The sequence below is a fragment of the Drosophila nasuta genome, chromosome 3 (assembly GCF_023558535.2).
Source record: "Drosophila nasuta strain 15112-1781.00 chromosome 3, ASM2355853v1, whole genome shotgun sequence".
NCBI classification, from domain to species: domain Eukaryota; kingdom Metazoa; phylum Arthropoda; class Insecta; order Diptera; family Drosophilidae; genus Drosophila; species Drosophila nasuta.
This window is the reverse complement of record NC_083457.1, coordinates 8,913,173-8,930,342: the sequence shown is the minus strand read 5'-3', so window position 1 is coordinate 8,930,342 and position 17,170 is coordinate 8,913,173. Positions and strand designations below refer to the sequence as shown.

The window sequence follows — 17,170 nt, the reverse complement described above, 5'->3', positions numbered from 1 at the left end:
CACGCATATCATTGAAATCCCCCCAAACTATATATTTCAATCCCTCAAGAGATCATCCATACATCATCAACACTCAAGCGCTTTCCTAAAAAAAATACTTTCCTCGCTCTCTCTCCCCACGTTCTATCCACAATGATCCCCAAAAGAAGTTCAAGAATTTTTGTTCGATTTGTTGTGTTTGTTGCCAAAGATCAATACTAATCAGCTCTCTATTTCAGGTGGATGTTGTCGCTATTTGATGTTGAGATCGATGATAATGATAATGCTCTGGCTGGTACAACAATATCTATTATCCAATTTCCAACAACAAGAAGCTGTTTATGGTGTAGCCCTATCTTATTGTTGTTTGCATGCTCTTAACCTCTACTATACCAACATTCAACATAACTAGAAACCAGTGTACTATCTACTGCTTAGATTCAAACCAAACCAAACTGAACCAAATCGATCCTACATATTTTATGAACAACCTAAACTCGAAATTTTGATATCCAATCTATGAACTATTAGATATATGTACATGTATTACAATAGATACAACGATAATGTGTGGCTGCTGAATTTAGTACATGAACATATTCTATATATATTATATCTATACTATACTATATATATATATATATTAACTTTGTATGAAACCTTTATTAGATTTGTAGTTTGTTCTCTTTCGTTTGTATTGCTGCAGGTTATTCTTAAGTTTCACTTTGCGCTCATAGTGTCGTATAATACTACTCTATATATAAATGTATATTTCTCTTAATATAAACTTAAACTATTACAATTATATATCTACATGCATATATATCTACATATATATCTATATATTTATTATTATTAAAAACATAAACGAGAAATGACCAAAGCAACTTAATTTGTAAAAACTTTAATGTTTTTATGAATATTGCATTTTCTATCAACGTTTACTTTTTACTTTTAGATTTATACTTTCTATGTTTGTAGTTTCTATTTTCGCAAAAACAACATAAAAATTTATGCATGCGTATTAAATGATTATAAAAAGAAATTAATACACTTAATGTTGTAATTCCAAAGTGCGTAGCTCAAGAGAGAGTTCGTATTTTCTAGGAATTCTCCAACATCAACTTGAACGTTGCGTCCCTCCTCAAACAAAAAAAAAAAACCCAAAACACATACAAATAATTAGTAACAAATTATGTTTAATATTATTTAATTTATATACTATTTATATTTGTGACTAACATATCGAACAATTGAAAACCAAGTTTTGAAACTCATTTTAAAAAATCACTTGTAACTTGAACAACTTTTTATGCTTTAAACTCTACAAAACTCTCCAAACTCTCCAATCTGTATACATGTAACTTACACTCGAATAATTGTTGTTTCATTGTGTTTATTCAATTTTAATGATTTTTATTATTATTTTTATGTATAACCTTTAAGCAGCAAAAACAGTTTTCAACATTTTACTTTAGATTCAAGCCGAGCCTCTACTCACGCACACAACAACAATCATCACACCATACACACACACCCACACACACATACACACACAAACAAATCATTTACCACAACGCACCAAAATTCACACTCTAAAAGCAAAAAAAAAAATGAAACGCAACATTTTTTTAACGACTTCACGGTAATAAATTGAATTTCTATTTCATATATATTTAATTTCCTACGTTCTATTAGATATTAGGATTTATGATTTTCTTTGAAACGTAAATGAACAAATATTTAAGCAACTGTCTACAGTGATTGATTGAAAGAAAAAAGCGAATCTATAAATGTTTTCTTAACTAATATGCATTCTACTTTTGAACTCTTGTCTCTTCCCTTTGATAGCAGAGTATTTGCATGGCGGCCAGCGAACACCCCGAACATCGAGGACGTCCCCACCACCGCATCGTTATTATCCGCTGTTGAATCTGAAGACGAGTCCGTACACCAGTCCCATTGCCACGCCCACTGGCGTGATAAAGTTCGAACATGGCAGCATTGTGGATGACAATGATCACGATCATCAGTTGCGTATCGATAGTCGCAGGGCCACGCCCACACACAGCAGCAGCACGCACGAGCGACATGGCAACAATGGCGACAACGATGACAGCAATAACAACAACAACAACAACGACGATGATGACGATGATGACAACGATGATGATTTCACTGGCGACAAACCCTTTGATCTACGCATGGGTTTTGCCAAACTCATCGCTGTCGCCCAGACACACGGTGCACTGCCACTTGGCCACCATCATCACCACCACCACCAGCAGCAGCAGCAACACCAGCAGCAACAGCAGCCACAACAGCAACAGCAACGTCCGCTGGCCCAGCTGATGCAACAACAGTCCAGCCCCGATGGGCCGCTGCGTCGTTACAGCAGCAGCAGCAGCATTGGCATTCCGCCTGTTACTTTGCCCAGCGGCAACAGCGGCAATGTGGACAGCAAGAGCAACACGGTTGCAGCGATGGCAGCAGCTGTTGCTGCCGTGGCAGCTAACAACACGAACGCTGCAATAACGGGCGCCTCAACATCGGCGGCAGCGGCGGCGGCTGCTGCGGTTGCTGCTAGTGGCTGGAGTGGCGGTGTCATTGGTGCAGCTGGAGGGGGAGGTGGTGGCTCAGGAGGGGGAGGAGGTGGTGGAGGAGGAGGAGGAGGAGCCTATGCCTGTGATCGTTGTGGCAACACGTATGCTCGGCCGCATAGCTTGAATCGTCATGTGCGCTTCGAGTGCGGCGTGGAGCCGCAATTCGAGTGTCCCATCTGTCACAAGAAGTCGAAGCACAAACACAATCTCGTGCTGCACATGCGCACGCACCAACATCGATGATGCCACAATCAACAACAATTGCAATGACGCCAGCAACTGGTTGCTGCTGCCGCGGTTGCTGCTGCTGCTGCTGCTGCTGCCACTAGCTAGTTAGAGAGCCTTGTTTCTAGGCAGCACTTTCAGGATCCAAATCCGAGTCCAAGTCCAAGTCCAGAGCGCGGTTTGAGCAAGTTTTTGTTTTTTTTCAAATGATCTTGAAACCATATAGTCGTTTTTTTTATATATCTATATATATATATATGCATATACACACTAAAATTAACTATACAAATGAAATGAAAAGGAAAGAAAGAAAAGGAAAACCCACAACAACAATTACACACACTCACACACACACATCTAGATCATGCCGTCAATGTGAAAATATTAACAAATTCTAATCTTTAGTTCTAATACTATATACACACATATATGCATCATATTTTCTTTCTTTATTTTATATATTTTCCAATCACCCTTTCTTTTTTTTTTTTTGTTGTAAAGTGTAAAGTCTAAAGGCGTGAGAGTGCGAATCGCGTTGGTTGCAACTTTGTTGTTGTTGTTGTTATTGACATTGTTGTTGTTGTCGTCGATGTTGTTGTCGTTATTGTTAGATGATGATGAAGATGTAGTTGTTGATAACAAAATATGTATGTGTGTTAAACATCCTTAGAAAACTCAATGATCTCAATGAATTTTTCTTTATTGCGGTGTCAAAAAAAAAAAAAAAAACAGTCGAGAGAAAACAAGAAGAAAAATCAAATGCATTTGTTTTTTTTATATAAAGAAAAGCAGAAAAGAAGATAATGATAATGATGATGATGATGTAGTTAAAGAAGAATGCAGCAAAACGCAAAACATTCACATTAATTTTAGTGTTGAAATTTTTAAGCGTCTAATTTTATTTATTGTTATAAACGAAACGAGAACAAAGAACAACAAAAACAAAACAAAAAACAAAACAGTCTCCGATGCAGAATTAAATTTGCACTCTCACGCGCTTGCAACTTGATAATGATAATGATAATGATAATAATGATATCTTTTTTTTTTAATTTCTGTAATAAACATAAATAATCGTTTCTGGGGCAATAGTTAAACTTAATAAGCTTAATCACACACACACACACACACACACACAGCATATACAATTTATACTTTTGTGTATATATGTATGTATGTGGAGAATAGCAAGAGTCAATCGCTTAGTCAGTCAAACAAAACAAAAAACAAAAAAACAGTTAGAGTCTAAGTTAGAGTTTAAGCTTGAAAGCAAAAACTAAACCTAACAAGTAAAACTTAAACAAATTTAACTAAATTTAAACGATGGACATGTGCAATAAGCTGAACACACAGACGGCAACAAACAAAAAAAAACAGGCAACAAACAAACAAAAAAAAACTTGTGTAATAGTCGAAGATCCCAAAAAAAAAAAAAAAAATAGGAAAAACCGAAAGAAAACCAGGAGAAAAACAAAACAAACTCGTAAGTTTCATTTTCTGTTTTAAACGTATTTTTTTTTTAGCGCACAATCAAGTTTTCAAAAATTTTGTTTTTCATTATTAATTATTCTTTTTATTTCTTGTTAGCTGCGCGCCACCAAAGCCACATTTAAAAAAAAAAACGAAAAATACACAAAAAAAATTTATTGTTAGTGCAACGCAACGATCTCTAAAGAACTTTTCAAAAACACAAATACAAACAACAACAAATTTATAAATTTTATTAATTTATCTTGTGCTCATTCCATGAAAGAAAAGAAAAGAAAAAGAAAGAAAGAAGAAAATTATTCGTTTAATTTGTTTATTATTTTATTTATTTTATGAACGAACACGAAATGTGATAGGCGGCAATTTTAGTTGAACCAAAAAACAAAAAAAAAAAAAAAAACGATGTAAAAAAAGAATAGATATAAAGATGAATTATTCAAATATTAATATATATGATTCATAAACATTTGGCTTGTGGCTCTGGTTAAAGGCGCGTGCAAGCAATTGAATCAGTTATTACGATTATAATTACGATTACGATAATGAAGATGATGATAAAAGTGAAAACAAGCAACATGTACAAGTTGGAGTAAACGAATTGGCATTGTAAAGAAAAGAAAAAAAGAGTTAGGGACAAAACTCGCATCGAGTCACAGTCAGAGAGACGAAGTCAAAAGAGATGAGAAGATGAGATCAAGGTCGAGAGTCGAGAGTTGGGAGTCAGAGTCAAGTAAATGAGAAATAATTGGTATGTGATATAAAGAATATAGTCCTCATTCTAATTAATATAATATTATTAATTTTTCTTGTTGTTATAAACACAAACACACACACACCCACACGCAACTACACAAACATACACTAAAAGATAATTTTATTTATTTAATGCATATTTTCCAAATTTTGTCAACGCGAGAGAAAAATCACATAATGTTGCAGCAAAACTTGTTATAAAACGAAGAGGAAGAATAAGGGAGAAACCCGTTATTTTAATTATGTTATAAGCTGAATAACAGTTAGATCGTAAAACGCTAAAAACAAATTATATGAGAAAACGGAAATTTATTAATTGTTAAAACTATCTAGAAATGTATGAAAATGTAACTAAACAAAAGGGTTATAAAAATGATGAGCTTAACACAAAAAAAAAACTCGTTGCTTAGGTACTTTAAAAATTATATAATTATACATAATAATCATAAAGATAACCCACACACATACACACCCAACACACACATTAACACATAGGGGCGCAATGTAAATGTTCGTTAGCAGTTTGTGCCACAAAATATGTGATAACAAATTCATTTGTACAACAGACAAAACAAAACAAAATTGGCACAAATTCTAGCAAACAAATTGAAACAAAAAAACAAAAATTAATAATATTACAAATAATTATAAAACACACACACACACACACACACACACAAGAAAAAACATGCGAATATTAAACAAAAAAAGTTAAAAAAAAAAATTATGTAAATTGTGAAAAATGAAAGAAAAACAAAATTCTTGTCGGTCAGTATTCGAATTACGTGAGGAAAAACAACAAACAAACAAACAAAATTTGTATTTAGATTGTTATTATTTTAGTGCTTTCGGTTCACTTTCAAATTGGCATTCAAATTCAAATTGACTTTAATTTTAATCACCATTTATTAATTACTTTAATATAAATTACAAAATTTGTTTCAAACAAATACAAATGAAACTTGGCATTGCTTTAGCGCTAGTCAGTTACGTGAATTAGCTTTGCCTTACATTTTTTTTCGTTATACTTAATTGTTTAAACATTTATATGGAAGAGAATGCAATAGAGAGAGAGAAGGATGTAGGAGGAAGAAGAGCAGCAGAGGAGAAAGAATAGTTTCACAATCTACATGATGCAACTTTGTATCCTTTTTGTAAACAATTATAATCTAATGCAATTATTTAACTTTGTCTATTAAGGTTGTGGTTCTTATTTATACAACTAAATCATTTTTTTACTACTTTTCTAAGCAAAAACAAAACAAAACAAAACGAAACGAAAACAATACAAAACAAAAGAAGAGAAGAGAAAACAAAAAAAAAAAACCAAGCAACATTTTAATTTATCAACAGCGCATGTGATGAGACTCGCAAGTTTGTCGTGAATTTTTCGATGTATTTGGGTGAAATTCAAATTCAAGACATGCCCAGCAAATGAATTTTGAGACACACTTTCGAGTCGTATAGTTAAAAACTAAAAGAAATCTAAATGAAAATGAAATGGAAATGGAAATAAATGAAGAGCATGTGATAAATTCAATATAATTTTGATTAACAAGCAACTTACTAACAAACAACATAACACAATACAATACACACACGCGTACACTGTAATTAATTTAAGTAGTGCATCTATATCTACATATATATATATGTGTATATGTATATGTATAATTAACAAATTTGCTAGATACAACAAATCATTTTGTAGATGCGAAACAAACAAACAACATAATAAGCAACAACAAAACATATTTTTTGAGAAATTGTACTAACAACAAAAACAGCAAATATCTGTATCTTTTTCTTTTTGGTATAAGCGTAAATGAAATGAATGAATGTATCTATGAAACAAACTCACACAACAAACAGAAACAGAAACACATACACATACATATTATGGAACGAAAGAGTTTTAACTATAACTATTAAAGATTACCAACTACTACTACAACTACTTTAACAACTATAACTACTTTACACACACACATCAACAACACACACATACACATACACAACGTTGTAAACAAGGAGCTGTGAATGTATAAAATTATATATTAAAAAAAAATATATATATATCTTATATATGTACATAAAGATACAAAAACGAAAAACACAAAAAAAAGAAGCGAAATCAATGTGATCAATTGTGATTGTTAAGGAAACAAAATGATAAACGAAACTGTTGTTAATGTGAATCGATATATGAACGGCATAGGCAAGTGGGGCAATAGGTTTTGGAGATACATTGAAAAGGGCTTTTCTTTACACACACACACACACCCACACAGATACAGATACAGATACATAATACATATATACACAACTTTAAGTTTACTTTCTTCCTTGTTTATCTTTTCTCTATATGAACTAATACAGATCATACTATAATAGCATATTTACAACATGGGTTTTTATTCACACTAAACAACAACAAAAATCTAGTAATTAGCCATAAGATACACTTCAACCAATCAACAAACAAACATATGTAATTGTATATTCTAAATGTTAATTGCTGTTCACGCACGATAAACACACACAGATACACAGATACACACCAATACACACCCACAGAGAACTCAAGAGTCATTTGCCTATAAAAAACAAAGAAAATAGCAAATTCTAAATAAACAAAAAAATAAAAAATCATATTATATATAGCTTAGTTTGCGCTTATAACAAAATTTACAAAACAATGAAAAACCTCTAAAAAAAAAAAACAAACCAAATTTGGCTTCATAGTTTGGTAAGAAGTTTAACAGAATTTCTAAAGCAAAACTCTAAAATTATAGGAAACTGAAAATAATATCTGACGACAAACGTGGACATTCAAAATGTTCAGTTGTCGGAATATTTTCGTAAAGTGTGCTTAAAAAATTAATTAAACAATAAATGTAAAATTGCAAAAAGAAAAAGAAAAAGGAAATAAAAAAAAAACCAATAAAAAGAAAACCGAACGATTAGCAACAAATAATTAAATATATAAATCTACATATATGTATATGTATGTGTATAGAGCCGAAAAACGCCTTAAACAATTTTTGTGAAACAATTTTATTATTATGTATAATAAATAAAAGGTATAAAAAAAATGTGAAAAAATGTAAAACGAGTAAACGATTTAATTGTTATAAGTAAAACAGGAAAAAAAACTACATTTAAAAATATATTATATTAAATGAAAAACAAAAAAAAACAACAACAAAAAAAACAAAAATTCAAGACTTTGCTTTTATTTAAAATTATATTATTATTATTTACTTACAGCTTTCACGAACTTTTATCTGAAACCAAAACTAACATGAGTTTTTCTCTTTTTCTAGATGCTGCAGAAGACGAAGAAAGCTGGAGAAGATCGGCGGATACTATATACATACATATATATAACTATAATGTGAGAAGCTTGCCAGCAAAATCAAAAACATAAATTGTGTTTCTATTGTACTTTTGTTGAGAAATGAAAAATATGAAATGAAATATCGATAGTACCTAAATATATATTGATAAACCTATGTATTTATTGCTGTATTGTTGTAGTTATTGAAAGCACCGCAACACAACAAGAACAACACACACACACACAAACACTCATAATTGAGTAACTATTTGAAATTGTTATTGTACATATATTTAATGCCAATGTTTATTTTTAGTTTTTAGTGGTTCTTTTTTTTTAAATTTGTATCGCGCTTCTTGGGCAAAGTGATTTTTAATGCATATGCCGGAGTACATTTGTGCTTGTAATAATCATCAAACATCTACAACTTCATCATCATCATCATCTTCAGCTTCATCATCATCAAGATCAGTGCTCATCAACGCCTTGGGAGCTAGTCATTGTTATAAACAAATATCCATACAACAACCACAACAACAACAATTGACATAACACTAAGTACTCTTTGAATATATTTTATACTATTTATTTTTATTTGTATAATTTGTTTTTTTAGATAATCTTTAGTTACACATTTGTATTTCTTTTTAGTGTTTGTTTTTGCCTTATTAATTTGTTGATTGTTATGTTTTTTGTTCTTGTTTTTTTTTCCATCGTACCAACCACAACAACCAACAACAACACAACCCACTACAAAGCAGACATCTATCCCATCTTGGGCAGTCTGCTGGGCGTGGACACCTCGACGCCTCAGCAAAGCAGCAGCCACGACACCGCCATCAGCGACTACTACGGCTATCTCAACAACAACAACAACAACAACTCTAGTAGCAACAGTAATAACAACAACAACAACAGCAATGTGGTTGCAACCAACAACAGCAGCCATCAATTGCAAGCGGGACACGCGAGCAGCAGTCTTTCACGTGATTCGTTTATGCAGTGCAAACACTGCAATCGCTACTACAAATCACCGCAGAAATTGCAGGAACATGTGCGCAAATACTGTCTCAAGCAGAAGAAATACAAATGCGTGTCCTGCGAGTATCGATCGCGTCGCAAGGATCACGTGTTGCGTCATGCCAAGCGCAAGCATTGCATGCTCTATGAGCGATTGCGCAACGATGAGGACAGCTTGTATCTCATACGCAACGAGGATGATTTGAGCAACGATGATAACGAGCATGAGAATGAGAATGAGCATGAGAATGAAGTGGATGGTGATAACGATCACGATCAGGAGGATCATGAGGGTGGCGGCATCGATAGCGATGTGGCTGCTGCGTTGTGTGAAATCAATTTCGATTTCGCTGGTCGCGATTTAACTATTACGGCTGTGCCCATGCTGCAGGAGAGCGACGAGGATGATGATGACTTCGATGAGGATGCCTAAACATCTCTCTCTCTGTGTGTGTGTGTGTGTGTGTGTGTATCTCTGACTGTGTGTGTGTGTGTGTGTGCGTGTCCGAGAGGCGTAATCTTTTTTGAAATGTTTACCAAATGAATACACATTAGTTCTGACAAACTGCTCAGCGTCTAGTTACAACTACCTCCAAAAGTGTGTGTGTGCGTGTCTGTGTGTGTGTGTACGTGTGTGTCTGAGTGTGCACAACTGCAGCGAATACATAGCTTTTTTCGTATATATATCCATTTATTTACTACCCATAGCTAGAACTATACCTCCATATATTACCCATACCTACATATACATATATACTACAATACTATTATCAATTATAATCTTAGCCAGTTCTTGTGGCAAACTCAAACATGTCACATTCCTGCGCACAACGCACAAATTACTTAAAACAAATGAAACAAAATCAAATTTTCAAAATCTGTAGAATTTTATTAGCACTTAAAGTCTAGAAATGCTTTGTTTACACGTGTCCATTAAATTGTTCCCAGATATTTTTCTATTTTTCGAAGAAAAAGCTTAAAATTTTTTTTTTTTAATTTTTCAATTTATTTTGCACAAAAAATCCTTTTAAATTTTTTAAAATAAAAACGACACTTTAAATCCTTTAAATTTACACTAGATATTTCACTAGGTATTCATATATATATTTTTTTTTTAAAGTCTTAAATCTCTTTTGTAATTTCTTAAATTTAAAACTCATCTCGATATACTAGATATTCATATTTTTCGAAGAAAAAGTTTAAATGTCCTTTTTAATATCTTAATATTTTGTCAGAAAAATTTCGAATTTTTTTTAATTTCCCCACTTTGTCAGGAACAATTTCCTATTGTTAGAAACTTTCATATTTTTGCAGAAAATTTCAAAATTTGTTTTTATTTGTATAGTTTAAAGTGAGAGGTTATTTTTACTTTTATTAGATTTTTTAATATTTTTTTTAGAAAAAGTCCTTTTAATTTCTTATAATTAAAAATCAGCTCAATCGACAATTAATATCCTTTAAATGTATCCTAGATATTTTCATATTTTTTCAAGAAAAAGTTTAAAAGGTCTTTTTAATTGCTTAATATTTTTTAATATTTTGACAGAAAGTTTTTAATTACCTTTTTTAATTTCCTATAATTAGACCAGAAAAGACCAGAAAAGTTGCTCAGCTAAATTGATAGTTTCAATCCAATAAATTCATCCTTGATATTTTTCATTTTATTTGAAGAACAAGTTTTTTAAAGATTTATTCCTTTGTAGTAAGTAAAACTAAGCTCAACGGACAATTTTATTGTCCGTCTTTGTAGCTAGGCACTTCAACTATACAGCAAAGTATACAAAACTTCGATATTTTTAAAAACCATTCAATCATATATCTTTAATATAAAAGTACCCCTTATTTAATTTAGTTTGAAATATTGAAAACTATTTTCAAATATTTTTAATATATGAGAGTAATCTTTGAATTTTCTTTTAATATCTAATGATTTCATTTTCAAAAATTCACTTCCATATATTATCGAAAAAGTAACTACAAAATTTACTTCATAAATTGAATAACTTCTCTACATTTTCATGAGACACGTGTAATCGCAGCTTGATTATCTCCGACCGCATTCCGTTTTTTTTATATGATTTTGTTTAATCTTATTTCTTAAATGTACATTTTTTGTTTTTGTTTTTTTTGTACTTGGATACATTTAAGTTTTGTTGTACGCGTGTGCCTATCCTTTAGTTTTTTGTAAGCAATCAAATCGGTCCAAGACCAAACATAACTAATTCTAGCCCAAAAAAAGGAAAAAAACACATGTGTTGTGGGCTCGGTGTTCTGAAACTCTCTCTATATACATAAATATATCTATCTAAATTATCTTGCCAACATCAGTTCCCAAAAAAAGAAAACATAAAAAAAAACAATGAAGAAAGCATGTAAAGCAAACAAAGACTTAAGACGCCATTATTTGCCAATACATATGAAATATATATTTCAACGGATATATATTTATATTCCTCAGTTATGAAATACATTTAAGCGCTGTTTGTATTTGTTTTTGGGTGTTATAAACAAACAATTTGTGTATATTTTTATACTTTATATATGAAATATATTTGTAAAGCGTTTAAGAATAAAGCAAACTTATTAATACTGACAATCGATTTGCCCATTTTCACACACTTCATTATTATTATTGTTTTTCCTTGTTTATTGTTGACTTCTTTTTATTTTAGACCAAACAGACACACACACAAACACAAAGCAAACAAAGCACAATAAAACAATTGGATGAACAGCTGCCACAATTTGTTATGTTAATGCCACAAGTAATTATATGCATAAATAATCACAAAAACAAAACTAGCGATACCCTAGAATAATATTTTGCTTGGCACTCGCTTTGATCTCTATTTGCAGATGGCTACTGGACCATTTTGGAGACTGTTCCCTATTCGATAGCCAACGCGACGACGAGTCACAATCAAACGCTGAGCACAGCGCAATCGCTGAGCTCGGGGAATGCGACGAGTTTGCTGTCGGGTGCCACAGTTGTGGTTGAGTTGCCGCCCGATGATCTGGGCAATCCGGTGGGCAACATTCAGTATACGATACCTGCGCTGACCAAGAATGCCACCACGAACACAAACACGACGAGTCTGCTGCACAAGCCACAGGCCACGACCATACAAATAGTAAAGCAGCAACATACTCAACAACAGCAGCAACATCATCAGCAACAACAGCAACATCACCAACAACATCAGCATCAGCGACAGCAAATTTCGTTGCAGCAATGCTTGGATGTACGACAGCAAACGAGGCAGGAATATATCAAAATAGACACTTCTCGGCTAGAGGATAAAATGCTGCTCCGTGATGTGATGCAATATGGTGCCACCAGCATCTCGATGGCTCCGAGCAATGCCAACGATGTGGTCACCACCACACATGTGGTGACTGCACACGAATCCGAACTGTTGCTGACGGATGCAGATGAAGCGGAACGTGAACTCGAGTTGGCTGTCATCAAGAACGATCAGCATGAGGATTTGCTGGCCGATGATGATGATGAGGAGGATTATGTGGTGGATAAGTTGCCCTGTGTGGAGGAGCAACAACAACAACAACAACAGCAGCAGCATCAACAGGAGAAGCTATATGTGAATGGACTGAGTGGAGTGCATACGACAATGTCGTTGCAACAGGTCAACGATTTGGCCATCGATGATGCCAAATATGCGTGCAATGTGTGTGGCAAAACGTACAAAATAAAAGGTTCTCTCAAGCGGCACAAGAACTACGAATGTGGCGTGGAGCCAACGCTTAAGTGTCCGCATTGTCCCCACAAATGCAAATACAAATCCGATCTGCGCAAGCACATGAACCAAAAGCATTCGGAATCTGGTGATGCGTTGCTTTTGAGCAATTAAAAAGAGAGAGAGATAGAGAGAGTATGTGTGTTGGCATTTGTTATAGTCATATTAATAGTTAATAATACGTACAACACTTTATATATGTATAAGTGCGACTTTTGATTCGTGTAAATTAGCCAAAGAAAAGATCTCAATTTGCAAGTTAGTTAAAGTAAGATTTTAAAGCGAATTTCATAAGCCAAAAAGAAAAACACCAATGTAAAATGTACGTTGAGCGTTTTTCAATTGTTGCTCAACTGCAGTCCAAGTGTAAGTAAACACACACACACACACAACTACATACGCATTCGTAATGTAATCGTTAGTAATTTTAAATCAATGTGAAACTAACCTTTCCCTTTTCTGTATATGAACTAAATAAATAAATGTTTACAATTTATTTATGTGCATTTACTTGATTCAACTTTTAATTACTTCGCTCTTTTAATTGCCATTATCATTAATATGAATCTCTTTTTTCTAGGCGCTGCTGCTTTGCTGTACTTGCCACAATTTGTTGCCGCTTGACGCTTGATGTGGATGTTTGGAAACACGGTGAAAATAAGGTCTTGACTCTAAACATACTTGTAGTTGTAGTAGCTAAACATTTTGCGCTCTCACATTCCAATAAAAATGAAACGTAAAAATGAAACCAAAATGAATTTGTGTTCATCAACGGGGATCATAATGCCACACACACTCACACACATACACACTCGTTCACATCTTTGTATAACTTAGTACATACTATATAGAGAGTATATCACACAAATTTGTCATTTGTCATTTTGTTGCTTCTATCATTTAATCAGAGTTTATACGACATGGCGGCAAGAATCAATTGTTCTGCCAATGTGGACGCTATTATCATACGGAGAGTCGCTTGCGGTTGCATCAGCAGGATGAATGCGAGGACTTGAGGCGCTATCAATGCGACATTTGCCTCAAATGGTTCAAGCGTCGCTCCCATGTGAATCGCCACAAGAAGCTGCACACGAACTCGAAGCAATGGCAAAGCAATAAAACCAATGCAACTCCAACCACAAGAAAAACAAAAGCCAAAAAGAGCCGCACTTCGAGTGTGTCGAGTGCATTCGATCCCATGGATTTGAATCCAACCAATCTGCGAGTGGCGAATGAAGCTGATTTTGGGAATTAAGTTAGTTAAGAGTTGTCAGCAAGTTGCAATTGAATGTATTAATAATTATTTAGCCAAGTTCTCGTTAATGCCAAGTTTCGTAATTTTTATATAGTGTATTCTATAAGCAAACATGTGTGTAAATAAAATGAAGTAAAAGAGAATCGCATCTGAATTAAAATGCATTTCTTTTTCTCTACTCTCTATTTTTTAACCTAATTTGTGCGTGTAAATAAGCGCTTGTATGTCTTGTACGCCTGTTTAATTTAATGCATAAATAATTAATTCAATTTTGGTTTAGGTAAAACAAGCAAGTCAGCAGCAAGAAATGCTGTTATTAAGTTATTTTTGGTTACTTAACATTTTTTTATTTCGTTATTTATGTTTTCTATGTTTTGTTTGCTCTTCTCATTGCAGTCAGCACGGTTAAAAAGTACAATCTACGCGGTCAGGAGACGTCGCTGGCCAGCACCTCCAAGCAGTTGCCTAAAGGCAGCAAAGACTCCACTGAGAACGAGGAGCCAACCACAAAGAACAACAACAACAACAGCAGTGGCAATAGTAATAATAATAATGGAAAAAAACCGTTGGTGAATAATGCCGATGCCTTGATCGCACTCCAGCAATTGGCCTCCATATCGACAGCACGTTCGTTGCAACATCTCGTGCCACACTTGCCACAGAATCTGCACATCGATACGAGCAGCCTGGTGCCGGGTCGCAAGTTGCCCCGTCAGAGCTCCAAGAGAACGCCGCCATACGAATCGAATCGTTGTCCACTCTGCGCTCGCGTCTATCGCTCTCAGGCTTTCCTCAATGAGCATATGCGAAAGGAGCACTCGGTCTTGATATAGAATCTATATATGAAACACAAATTTATAAATCATATTGATATAGAATCTATATATATGAAACATAATCGTAAATCAGACAAGTGAACGCTAGTGTTTGCAAATATTTATTTTTAATCTTGTTAGTTTACTAAGTTGAGGTTTTGCATGTTTTAAACAACGGAGCTAAGGCTGATTTAAAGCAGAAAAACAAAAAAACAAACAATAATGATAACAATGTTCATTGGATTCCAAGCTAATTGAAAATATTTACCAAATTGAGACCAAAAATTACATAATCGAAGGTATATTCTACATTGTAATTAGTTCATAACTAATCGTTAGTCTTTATTCTAATATATTGTAGTAGTTAAGCAACGGCCAAAACTCGCTTAGCATTACAACTGAATGTATTTTGGAAAAGCGTTTCACAAGCAAGTTTTCCAAGCATTTTCATCTTTTTGTTTCGTTAGCCACTAAAATAATCAGTAAACTACATTTAAATGAGGACCAATCTTAAGCTTTTTTATACTTGTTGCTAATAAAACGAAATTACAAAGCACTTGCGCTAAGAAAAAATACTATTAGTTTATCTGAAAAAAGAATGAATTTTAAAACATTTTTCTATTACTATTTTTTTATTAATTAATTTTATTTCAGATATTTTTTCATGTTTTTACGACACGACATTCAATCTAATTATTTGGTCTGTATTTTTGATTTTTTTATATTTACTTTTCTTTTACATTTTTCTAATGTTCTTTTATTTTTCTTTTTTTATTTCAGTTGTGTATCATTTTTATTTTATTTCAAAAAATCAGTTCATGTTTTTTCGACACGACATTCAACATAGTTATTTGGTCTGTATTTATCATTTTTGATTTTTACTTTTGTTTTACTTTTTTCTAATTTTCTTTTTATTTTCCTTTAATTTCAGTTTTGTATCATTATTTGACAGCTATGTGGAAAATATGATATACAGGTAAATATTCATAATCCTTTTTGTATGTATGCCAAGGTTATTCCATTTCGCTTCGCATTTCAATACAAAAGATGATAATCCTTTAACCCAAACAGGTTTCAGATTGAGGGTGGGTTTCGGTATTTGTGATTTGCCCTTGAAAAACTATTTGAAAACGGCACAAAAATTGGCCAACCACAAAGCATAACTAACTGGACTGTACTCGACAGGGAGAGAGCGAGAGAGAGAGAGTCCTTATCTGCAGCGAGAGATCTCAAATCTCTTTCGCTCACTCTCTCTCTCTCTCTGAGTGTGTTTTTCGCCCACACAAAAGCAAAAGGAATTTGGGATAAAAACATTTGTTGCACAGATAAATCACGTAGCGAGCGAGAGCCGAGTTTTTGTCTAAAAATAAGTTTTCACTATTTCTCTCACTCTCACTCCCTCGCTCGCTGTCGCTCTGTCCCACTCATTGTGTGTGTGTGCGTTTTATTTTCGTTTGCCTGTCGAACGGCTTTTTGCTTTTGCTTTTGTGCTTCCCACGGCGCAACATTTCCAGCAGTTTTCCCATATTTCCATTTGGCAATGCGCAGACGTGCCTGTTGTTTGGCATTTTCCACGTCTCCCTTTTGGGCTTTGCCTTCGCAAAGTCCACTAAACAAAGAGGACTGCATGCAGGCAGACAGGCAAGTTCCAAGGATCTGCCTGTTCAATTATTTCACAAGCTATTTCTATTTCAAAATCGATATTCCTGGAAGCGTTCGACATGTTTCTGCGATAAGCGTGGATAATTTTTTCCCTTTTTCACTTTAACTAATTACCAGACTGTTTCATTTGACCTGGGAATTGAGATGTAAAAGTTTGAGTAATACTTACAATTTAGTATAATTTCAGAAATAGTTTAGTTTTAATAACGGGAAAGTTGATGAGATGATTGACAAGTTTTTTTTGGAAGCTATATAATAAAATAATAATAATAAAT

The 17,170-nt window shown here is 33.5% G+C and overlaps 1 protein-coding gene and 1 long non-coding RNA gene across 12 annotated transcripts in view; both read left to right on the top strand.

The window, feature by feature from the left end:
• LOC132790740 (longitudinals lacking protein, isoforms F/I/K/T-like) overlaps positions 1–17,170 on the top strand; it is a 75,854-nt gene that overhangs the window by 53,784 nt on the left and 4,900 nt on the right. Inside the window, exons 6-8 of one of the 11 annotated variants that reach the window (XM_060799414.1) lie at positions 8,375–8,445; positions 12,081–12,173; positions 12,223–12,321. The exons of 1 other annotated variant lie outside the window; for it this stretch is intronic. In XM_060799414.1, the coding sequence (XP_060655397.1) occupies positions 8,375–8,445; positions 12,081–12,173; positions 12,223–12,306 (248 nt within the window). In that variant the 3' untranslated portion in view covers positions 12,307–12,321. Of the gene's footprint in view, positions 1–1,830; positions 3,813–8,374; positions 8,446–9,149; positions 10,326–12,080; positions 12,174–12,222; positions 13,293–14,071; positions 14,434–14,814; positions 15,753–17,170 lie in introns of those variants that run through there. 9 more of the 11 variants (XM_060799416.1, XM_060799417.1, XM_060799401.1 and 6 more) reach the window with 9 other exon arrangements.
• Positions 4,200–7,780, top strand: LOC132790749 (uncharacterized). Its single transcript, XR_009632823.1, has 2 exons — positions 4,200–4,290; positions 4,395–7,780. It is a non-coding gene; the product is annotated as an uncharacterized LOC132790749 (long non-coding RNA).